The sequence below is a fragment of the Cervus canadensis genome, chromosome 25, assembly GCF_019320065.1.
Source record: "Cervus canadensis isolate Bull #8, Minnesota chromosome 25, ASM1932006v1, whole genome shotgun sequence".
Classification (NCBI taxonomy): domain Eukaryota; kingdom Metazoa; phylum Chordata; class Mammalia; order Artiodactyla; family Cervidae; genus Cervus; species Cervus canadensis.
The window spans coordinates 23,969,515-23,980,876 of NC_057410.1; the positions used below are offsets into that span (position 1 = coordinate 23,969,515).

The 11,362-nt window shown below is 42.5% G+C and overlaps 1 protein-coding gene across 1 annotated transcript; it reads right to left on the reverse strand.

The window, feature by feature from the left end:
• Positions 1-7,118: 7,118 nt before the first annotated feature.
• LOC122427716 (olfactory receptor 10AD1-like) lies at positions 7,119-8,102 on the reverse strand. The gene has a single exon (XM_043447395.1). It carries the CDS (start codon positions 7,964-7,966, stop codon positions 7,130-7,132), a length of 837 nt encoding a protein of 278 aa, XP_043303330.1. The 5' UTR covers positions 7,967-8,102; the 3' UTR covers positions 7,119-7,129.
• Positions 8,103-11,362: the final 3,260 nt, after the last annotated feature.

Consider the following 11,362-nt stretch of genomic DNA (forward strand, 5'->3'; position numbering starts at 1 on the left):
CTGCATCCACACCCCCAAAGTCATGCAAGCTGCCTCCTTATCAATTACAGGCCACATAAAACAGCATTTTCACTAGAAATTTCAACAAGAAATATGATCTTACTAGGCATATAAAAATTTTGCTGTAAACTTGAATACACACACACACACACACACACACATTCACACACATGCAAGAATAGGGGAGAGATCACAAGGAAAGTTCCCACTGAAGAGCTTATGCCTTTCACAGGCTCCTCCACCCTATCCTTCTCTTGCTGTCTTCCCACTCCTGCCTGTTATTCTTACAGAAAAACAAGCAAATTCTTTTGCTTATAAAATAGTTTCTCTCACACCTAGACCTTTTGGTCAGGGGAATTTACCTTATTTCTATCTCAACTACTTCATAAAAATGTATCTTATCCTTTTAAGAGGGTTTGTAGTGAATAAACATTATATCATCGGTTATAACTAAAGTATTAGATGGAATGACATGTGCAAACTTGCACAATCAATGACAGCATTACAACCAGAATCATGTTTGTCTGAAATCAGGGTTTTTCCCCTTATTAAATGGTTCTGCATCTTACTCTGCTCTAAGTAGTTACAATATGCTAAGCGAAGCTTATGGTGGCTTGGAGTTTACTTTGAGAATAAAAAGGGAAATTCAAAATTCATTTTTGAGTAGGTAAATAATTCTTATCAGGATGATGGAAAAATACATCCAAGAAGGGGACCATGACTGAGTCAATCTACCAGCAAGTATTTACCAATTGCCTACCTTGTCTCATGGAAAGTGATAGGCACAGGGGCAGACTCCAAGAAGTCAAGTCCATGTCCTTACCTTGCTCACAGCCTAAAGATGAGGGAATGATATGTTCTTGAATTGGAATAGTGTTTTTCAGAAAATTTTTTCTATGAGCAATGTTAACTGAATTAAGAGCACTTCAGTTTCAAAATGGGAATGAAGTGTGTGTGTGTGTTTGTGTGTGTGTGTGTGTGTGTGTTGGGAGTCGATGGGTGGGAGGGGATGACAAGATAAAATGGAGAAAACAGTGAAAAAAATGTTCACAAAATTTTATACTACAGAGGACATCAAATATAACACTGGAAGAAAAGCAGTAGCTGAGGTGGCATCCCATAATTCTCTTGAAAAAGTAAGTAGAAAAGGGTTGGACAAAAAAGTACATATGGCCTCTATACCAGTGCTCAAAGTACAAGTGATATAAAATATAACTTGAGTTTTTACACAGTGAGGAAAATAAAATGTCATGTACATAAAGAAACTTGGTAGGATGAGGCCTACCAAGCTTTCTATGCCTGAAGAAAGGTGCAGTTCATTGTTCCGAAGAAACAGAACTGGGTTCTGATGTACAACTGGAAAGGAAAGGCCAGTCAAGTGACACATACCACATATTTGTGGGGAACTTGCTTCTGAGACAGAAGTAGCTTCTTTGCTATGATCTACAGAAAGTCAGCCCTGGCCCTCAGTATTTGTAAAATTCAGAATGGAAAGGAGGGGAGGGAAGGAAGGAAAGAAAAAAGAGATTTAAAGGAGTAGGAGGAATAAAAACAAAAGAAATGATAGAAAGTCAAAGTAGTACTTTACATCAAGAAAATAGAGTCTTTTATGGGATTTTATGTCTTTGAGAGTGGAAAGAAGAAAGGAATTATTTAGGTGAAGATAAAGGAGAAGAAAATAAGTAATATCATTGGAAGAATGTGCTGGAGCCTGTCAAAACAGATAAACTGGATTATAGGTTCCAGGAACAAATCCTGAAACTGGCATAAAGCCAAAATCCAGGACTGAGGGGTATGTTGATTTAGTGTAATAGCATCTTTCATAAGGAAGAGGATGGCAGAGAAGAGTCTGCAACTCAAGGTCTAATTTTGACCCCAAAAGATGAATTTCATCAAGTGGAATGAGAGTGAAGGAAATCTTGAAAGACAGTACTAGGCCATTTTAGTTCTCCCTGGTAGCCAAGGACGTAAGGTGAGATGTGTGTCCAGGATTACAGGAAGCTTAACTTCAAATAGTTAAATGATACAATTTTCATAACCTGAGATTAAATGGGAGACAAGGCTAAAGGAACATGTGATTCTCGTAAGAATAAAACTCAGTCAATGCAAATATTCTGGAGTCCAATGAAGAGGAGTTGATGCAAGCATTACAGAGATGCCTCCAGTGAACTCAGATTTAGAGATGCCAGGCACAGAGGAGGCATAACTAAGAGAGTAGTCCACATGTGTCAATGCTTTCAAAAGCACAAATCATAAGGCAAAAACTGAGGAATTTGATTACAAAACAATTAAAGATTTATGTTCTATAAAGGGCACTATGGACAAAGACAGTAGGCAGAAGGTAAAATGAAGAAAATATGTGCTTTGTCTAAAACCAACAAAGATGTAATATCATCCTAGAATATATATGGAACTCCTGCAAAGGAACAGGAAAAAGACAGTAACCCGATAGGAAAAAAAAGGTTCAAATAATATCAACAGGCAATTTACAGAACAGAAAACACTAACATGGATATGGAAATTTGATCAAAATCATTAGTAATCAAATACAAATTAAAGCAACAATGAGATATCAATTCACATCTATCAAAAGAGCAAAAATCAGGAATCCATATAATTACTAATGTCAGAATGTAGAAATGTAGAAACTTGCACTGCTGCAAGACTGATCTCATCACTTCTGGAAAGCAAATTAGTATAACTTGGATACATTAAATAGACTGATATGGCCCAGCAATTCCTCTCCTAAGAAATATAAAACAGATTCCTTACAAGTCTAGTAGGGGACTAATAGGAAAATGCTCTTAGGATATTTGTAGTGGAGGGGAGTTGGGGGCAACGTGGGTGTTCATCGGTGGAGACATGGATAGACACAACATTGTGAGTGAATACTGCACATCATGGAATAGCAGGCATCAAACTGAAGCAACAGATTAAATGCTAGCCCTTGGTAGCGTGGAGGGAGATGAAAAACGGTGCTCAGTGAAAAAGTAAGGCACAGAATGAGACATACAACAGTAGCTTTGGAGTACATTTAAGAATACATGCCTACAAAATATTTTCCGAGGGCATATTTAAACACAATTCTAAACACTAGACACGTCTTCCTCAGTGGTTCAGCTGGTAAAGAACCTGTCTGCCAATGCAGGAGATACATGAGACTCCAGTTCCATCCGTGAGTAGGGAAGATCCCCTGAAGAACGGAATGGCTATCATTGGCTGAATCCAATAGAAAGTCAGAGGTAAGGGAATCTGTTGATGTGGTCCATACAGCTTAGCCTCAAAGCCCAGAGCTGGGTGAAGAGGGTAAGAAATTAAACTGAAGAGAGAAATAGCTATCTAGGTCTTTAGACTGGAAAATAAAAATAAACACGTGTAATAAGATTTGAAATCCCAAAATGAGATTTTTAAGGGTGTTCTGGGAGGCTCTAGGTATGTTTAATTTCCATGTCCTGGGTCAGCCATATATATTAAACTGATTACTTTAAGTCACTAATTATGGTGCCTTTGGATTTTCCTTGAAGATCCAGGGCTTTGGACACTGACACTCTACTCCTATCAGAACAGCTTTGCTTTTATTTGGTTACTATATCAGGAGTCTGCTTAAGATTTCACTGAGGAATCAGAGCTATAGCACCACCTATCTATAGTCAGGCAATGTGCTATGAACTCAAAAATGAATCTCAGACTAGTGGGGAAGACAGAAAAGTAAATTACAGTACAGGGTCAGGAAAAAAAACATGAAAGGACCGTAAAGAAAGTCCAGTGAACCCAGAAGGGTCAAGGGAGCAAGGAAGGTTTCCTGGAACCTGTAACTGAAAAGTGAGGTAAAGAAGCTCAGAGAACACTGCCGTTGTCCAAAGGAGGGAAGAAGAACGCAACAGTTACGCAACTCTCTGAAACGGGCGATGTCTCCTGGAAAGAACGAGGTTACAGATTCGCGGAGAAGGATGGGAGCTAAGGTAACTGCACGTGATACGCAAAGATCTACTCAAGCCAGCCTCTAGCCTTGCTCCGCCCCCATCCCATCTCATCCTTCGTCAAAGGGGCGTGGCATTTCAACAAAGGCACTCAGCTGGGAGGGTATCCCAACCCTGAGGCCCGCGTCACCAGCGCGGGCGGGCGGCTGCGGAGTCTCCCGGAAAAGCTGGTATCTCCCAGAGTGGTGTGGTTCGGGCTCTCCAGCCCCGGAGGGGAGGCTAAGGCGAAGGCGCTCATTGGTTGCTATAGCGGCGATCTAAGACGCTGGGGGAAGTTGATTGGCCGCAGGTTCGCAGCGCGGGCCACGCCCACCCCTTCCGGCGGCTGCAATCGGGTCAGGGCCCCAAGGCCTGCTGGGTAGTTTAGTGGTGCGGCGCCGAAGGGGGCTAGGAAACATGGCGCTGACTTTAGATGAAAAGAACCTGGGGCCGGGCTACAGCTGAGGGCAGGCTGAGCCAGGACTCTGGGTAGAATTCCTGGCTTTCCCTCCCACGGTCCCTGGGCCGGGGTGTGGTAACCTTAGAGCGTGGTCGTGCGGTCCGGCGACTAGTGGCTTCGCATTGGAAGAGGAGTAGGGATGCGCATTTCGGGATGGCTTTTAGTTAATGCATTTACAGGAGTTTTCGCGGACCCTGTGGGCTCTTCTTGTGCCACCCGGGACCAGGGCAGAGACTGTGGCGGGGGAAACGCTGCCAGGGCGGCGGCTTCTCTTCCGCTAAGGCCAGCTCCCCACCATGCCTAGGTTCCCGTTTGAGGCCGGGGCTCTTTGGACCTCGGGACCTTGAACCAGAAAGTGCGTTGCTTAGAGAAGACAGTTCCAGGTCACGCAGCCTGATTTTTCAACATTCCTGGCCACACTGGCCTGTTGTCATACACGTTGAACGAACCATTTTAATGACGAATCAGGCAGTTCCTTTTTCCTGGAATTCTAAGTCCGTGGCAATGCCACACCCATTTTCTGTCTGTCAATTCACTTTGTTGTTCAGTCGCCAAATTGTGAGGACTCTGCTACCCCATGGACTGTAGAACGCCAAGCTCCCCTCTCCTCCAGTATCTCCTGGAGTTTTTTCAAATTCATGTCCATTGAGTCCGTGATGCTATAACCATCTCCTCCTCTGCTGCACTCTTCTTTTGCCCTTAGTGTTTCCCAGCACCAGGGTCTTTTCCAGGGCGTCTGCTCTCCGCAACAGGTGGCCCACAGTTTCAGCAACAGCCCTTTCAATGAATATTCAGGGTTGATTTTAATTCACTACTTATTCTTTGAGGCATAATTCTAGTATCACTTCCTCAGTATAAAGATTGCCCCATTCTTGGGGATAGTTATTTGACTACCTCTTAAGGAGTGCGTGCTCGGGAAGTGCTGACCAGTTGGAAAAAACTAAGCCTTTTGAAATGCGCAGTGAATTTGAGCAAATTAACTTCTATGGTCCTCAGTTTTGCTTCCCAAAATGGAGGTAGTACTATTAAAGGGTTTTGTGAAGTTTAAATCTGTTAAAACCTTAAGTGCTTAATTGTTGTGAGTGCTGTCTGTCATTCCAAAGTACTCTGGGTAAGAGCAATTGCCACTCACAGGCCTAAGATCCCCCTACTGCAGCTCATACTCTCCAGCCACTTGTTTGACCAGCCTTGAATTAGTCTCCTTCCTACTGCAGTAGCTTTAAGGAAAGTCTTTCTTGCCTGCTTCACTTTGCCTTGGTGTAGTTTTTCTTTGATAATGTAAATGTTTCGGTTCTGTGTTTATTGTTTCTTCTTGATGACAGTGGTGCTCCTTTCTTGCTGCCTGAGTAGTGCAGCTCATGTGTTCTCTGTTATCTAGATATTCACCAATTGGACTCAGAGGAGTAGAGCTTTGTGGGGTGAAGGGTAGTTAGTATGTGATGTCAGGATGTGAAAAGGGTTGTATCACTATATCTATTTGAGGGCATCCCAAGTGAGGTGCTTTCATCTCAAGGAAGTAGCATTAGAAAACAAAGCACAGGCCTATGCCCCGTTCTTTCCTATCTGTTATGAAAGGGGTATGAGAAGGAGGCAATTTGCAAAGAAAGAGAACAGCTGAGAATATTTTGCCCTTTCAAGGGACACTGGGTTTCATGAAGAAGAGAAGCTAAGCCAAGAGAGGAAGGGTTGCAAATTAAGCAAGCCATCTGCAGTGGTGGAGGTAGTGTGGAGACAATATATCAGGAATGGAGTGGACCCACTTACCATAAGGAAATAAGGTGGAATAGTACTGAATTGGAATGAAAAGAAAGATGGTTGAGAAAAATAGGCAGTAGGGAAAGGGGAGTTGTTTAGGAGTATGGGTAACAGGGAAGGAAACTGGTAGTCTGAGAAGCTTGGTAGAGGTACTCACTATTGGGTTGGCCAAAAAATGTTCATTCAGGTCTTTCCATAATGGAAAAACCTGAACAAACTTTTTGGCCAAACCAATACTTGAATCTAAAGAGCAATATCAAATAGTCATGTGCTTAGGAAAACTAAAGGACTGAGGAAGAGGAGATTTGACACCCGGCCTCTCCTGCTTGCCCTTCCCTAACATACAGAAGCATAAACATAACACCAAATGCAGCTACACATTCTCCCTCATGGGCTAGTGGAGGCAAACACGATAAAGTTCAGGCTGATGATGCCTAGTTTTTCTATTTCTTCTTTTCTCTAACTTCTTTGATGTCAACTGCTCCCTAATAACCTTTTTCTTTTTTCTTCCTCTACTGTTTCTCATATAGAAGCAGACTGGATGAGGGCAGATTCAGGAAGTGAGAATGAAATGTGAGGAAGAAAAACAGCTTAAGTTGAAAGAAACAGTTTACTCCTAAATGTCTAGGCAGAACTCAGACTGGGAAGAGCATATAAAAGTGCTATACAAAGAAAATGAAATGGAATTAAGTGTACTTATGTGTTATAGATCCTGTTATGACAACTTAGAAGAAAATTACTCAGGAAGGTCTCCAAGTCTCTCCTGAAAGAGGTAAGAGAACACAGTGCTTAAAGGTACATCAGACAGATGAGCATTAGACATTAATAGGAACTTCCAGGCCTGATGCTGGTGCAAAGAAACCTATGAATGCTCTTTCATGGAACCTCTCAGCACAGGAAAGTTATCCAATTCTCAGGACTGGAGGAGGAAGCTACCCCTCCAGGCATCTCCCCACTAGACAGACTCTGCCTGGGAAAGGCTGCTCCTCCCAAGGGCCCTCACCATTGCCCCCTTCATTTCTTTGTTTCGGAAACTGTAGATGATGGGGTTGCACATGGGGGTGATGATGGTGTAGAGGAGGGAGAAAGGCTTGTCTTTGTCAGGACCGTGTGTGCTACGGGGGTTCATATAAGAGAACATGGCTGAGGTGTAGAAAAAGATGACCACGGTCAGATGGGAGGCACAAGTAGAGAAAGTCTTGCTCCGACCAGAGGAGGAGTTCCTGCCCAGGATGGAGGCCAGGATGCGGGCATAGGAGATGACGATGAGCGCCATGGGGCTGAGCAGCACCACAATGGCATCAGCAAAGATGACTCTTAGGCTAAACTGGGGGTCTCCACAGGAGAGAGCAATCACTATGGGGGCCTCACAGAAGAAGTTTTCTATGTGGTTGTCTCTGCAGAAGGGATTCCGGAATGACATATACTCAAGCATGATGCCATTGATCAGCCCAAAGGACCAGGCAGTACTCACCAGGCTCACACAGACCTGCCGGCTCATGATGTGGGCATAGGTCAGTGGGTGGCAGATGGCAACATAACGGTCATAGGCCATGAAAGCCAAGAGGATGCACTCAGCCACACCCACACAGAAGACCAAGTACATCTGGGTCATGCAAGAGATAAAGGAGACAATGTGGTTCTTCACTATCAGGTGGACCAGCATCTGCGGGATGGTGGTGGTGATGAAGCAGACATCCAGGAAGGACAGGTGGCCAAGGAAGAAGTACATGGGGCTGTTGAGCCTGGGGTCTGTCCAGGTGATGAAGATGATGAGGCCGTTCATGGCCATGGCCAGGCTGTAGAGGGCTAGGAAGAGGGCAAAGAGCAATGCCCGAGTGGATGGGGAGCTCTGCTCAAAGCCCACGAGGATAAACTCAGTCACGGTGCTGCCATTCCTTAGGTCCACTGGCTTGGATCTGCTTGAGGACAAAGGACAGGAAAAGCACAAGAGAGATAGCTGTAGAGTAATGCAAGGTACTCACTTGGGTACAAAAACCCACCTAGTATTAGTGGATGTAACATAAAAGATGGATGAGTGGTGGTAAATGTTTTGTAACTTAAGTAAACATTATGTAATTGGCAGTGTTAAAGGGCAGTGAAAATGCCAGGGTCACCATAGGTGCATCTATGGAATCATAATATCAAAAATTAAGACAGGGGTGGTTATACTTTATTCTAATTTACTCAGGCTCAAGTCAAGTATCTGTTCCAATATCTTCCATGTGGACGGGTTAGCCCTTAATCAAATTGAGGTGAAAAAACAAGATAGTTTTCTAGAACCCATGCCAAACAGAGGAGTAGAGTATTTCAGAGGAGGGAATGGTAGCTGTTAGTTCATAGATCATATTGAAGATGCACTTGAGAGACATTTGAAGATATATTTTTCTAGGAAAGGAAAAAGCTCAAGTATAGTATCTATTTAAAACAATGAATGGGTTGAATTTTTAGAGAAAATAATAGGCCAGCTCTCAGGATTATCCCTTAGATGAGAATGATTAGCATAACTTGAAACATCATACTCAGCTCTTCCCAATCATCCTACTTCTTTCCAGTCTCAGGTTCCCAGTGGTTGCTGCTGCTGCATTAACCACCCACGCCAGGCATGCTGGAGATGGGCCTGGTGGTGAGCTCTGGCATGCTTCCTCGTAGGAGACAGTTTTCCTGCTGGGGTGGGAATTTAGGGCAATACATAACTGGCTAAAAGGATCCAACCATGCCCCTGAGAACAGGGAAGTTCTGCACAGGGCACAAATTCAGTCGTTTTGGATAGACGTTCAGACACCTTCAAGCTGTCCCTTTACCAATAGAGAGTGAATCTTGTTCTTTTCTCTGTCACCAGAGAACGAGCACCCAGAATTCTCACGCTCTATTCTCACTGCAGTTTTTAGGAAGTCATTATGTTCATATTAAATATCTCCTACTTTTCATCCTGTTTTGGAGTTAGGATATATCGGACAGATCTTTCACTTTCAGATTTTTATAGACAGTGTATTTGTTCTCAACATTCAGTTCTGCCAGTCACTCTTCTTCATTTTGTCTTCTTCCTTTCCCTTTTATACACTCAATTTCTCCCCTCTTTTTGTCTTTCCCATGGTTTTCCCACTTACTTCCATTTCTCACTCTCTTCTTCTTGCTCTCCCTTCCTCATCTCTGGTGGTGGGTATCTGTCATTGAGTTACCTCTGGTTGAACTCCTCTCTGCTCTCCGCGTCTTTAAATTTTTCAGGTACCTAACTTACCTTTAAAACATACCAATGCCATTACTGCCACTTCTTTTAGCTTGGAATCCCTGTAGTTGTTTCCTGACAGGTCCAGGCAGTGTTTGGGCAGTAGGCCATTCTCATCATAGCTGCTTTGAGTGATCCCCTGAAAATTCCTCTCTTGGGGGCCCAGAATGAGTAGGGAGGGGCAGAAAGAACTGTTTAATACAAGAAGTGGCTTTGAATCCTGGGTGCAGTGGACTTGTTGAAACTGAGGTCAGAGTCTGGGCAAGTGAAGTAAGTGAGCTACACTTCAGACAATAAGAAACTGAAATTCAACCTATGGAATCATCATGATTTGCAAGAGTACAAATGTTTATTTGTGGCTTGTTTGTTAGAAAGAATATTCTGTGATACCTGGTGTCTTGTTAACTACAAGAGTTAGTCAGGAGTTAACCAATCAAACATTTGTATAAGCAAATGGGACAATAATATATTGAAAATCACATCCTACCTCATTCTGTTGCTTGGCTGGTAATGATGTTTGTCATTGAATTACTGTGACAAATAACAGAGAAACTCATGGTGTTTGAAGAACTTGTCCAGAGAGGATGGTCTGACCTGGTGGGCCACTCTGGAAGAGAAGTTTTGTATGATGGCCTTGTTAGTTCTCTGTCATCTATACCATGGGTGATGAATGTTTATTTAAATAATATTCCTAAGTTATGTAGGCTTCCCAGGTGGGGCTGGTGGTAGAGAACCCACCTGCCAATGCAGGAGACAAAAGAGATGCAGGTTCGATCCCTGGGTTGGGAAGATCCCCTGGAGGAGGGTATGGCAACTCAGTCCAGTATTCTTCCCTGGTGAATCCCATGGACAGAGGAGCTTGGAAGGCTAAATCCATAGGATTGCAAAGAGTTAGACATGACTGAAGCAACTTAGCATGCAGGCACCACGTTATGTGTGTATTGCACTTTGTAGAATAGGTGAGGAACTTTACATTTCATGTATTCCACTTATTAGTAAGCTTATATTGTTCTCACTTTTTTTATAGTGTTTATTTTTACTTTCTTAGGATTTTTAATTTTGTCTGTGATAACTAACTGAATTCTAGCACCTTGATTTGAAATCACATTTTCTTATAACTATTAATAGTTGAAGAAATACCAGTAGGAAAATAAAGCTAAATTATCCTTTAGCTTCAAATAAGCTCATATTATTCTATAACATAAAAGATGTCCTTGAAAATATTTCTGGCAAAGAATTTTCTAAGACTGGACATCAGAAATTGTTGCTATGTGCTGTAAACCTAATCTTGAACCTCTAAAATGTAATTTTGATTTTGGTAGGTCTTATTTATGGCCATGGTAATATATAGATCGGTATCTCTTTGTTTTCTAAAACATACACATACTTGTGAGATTTCTTTGTTAAACCAGAAGAGGATCGTGGGATTTTCTTTTGCCAAGTGTGTAGTAGAGATTAAATAACCACTCATAATTCCTTGGGTTTCTTATGTAAAGACTGGAGATTTGTAATCTCATTTAAATTAATAATAGTTTATAAAATAGTTTACACCCAGCATCACATTTAAACCTCAAGTTTATTATTGTAATTTAATGATGTGATTTAATCTCATTGAAGAACCTGCATTAGAGGAGCAGCCACATGAAGGTAGAAATGGGATTGTCTTAATACACCACTATCCCTGGTTAAACAAAGACTTAATGGGACAGGAGAACACAATGTTAGGCATAGTTAGGGGTGTGTGAGGAATAACAACTTCCATATTCTTGATGTTTCCTTCCACATGAATAAAACTATTATAGCAACATACCCCTGGCCCTTCCCTCTTCCTTCATTCACACCATCTCATGGAGGGGAGATGGAGTGGTTATCTGATTTTAGAAGGAAAGCCGAGCACATGTGTCTGTCTCTTTTCTCTAGACTTACCCTTTGGAGTAAGTAACCTTCTTAAGGGCAGGC

Bases quoted from the DNA above. Each gene is read 5' to 3' on its own strand.
- LOC122427716 (XM_043447395.1), bottom strand. From the start codon at position 7,966: ATGGCCATGAACGGCCTCATCATCTTCATCACCTGGACAGACCCCAGG.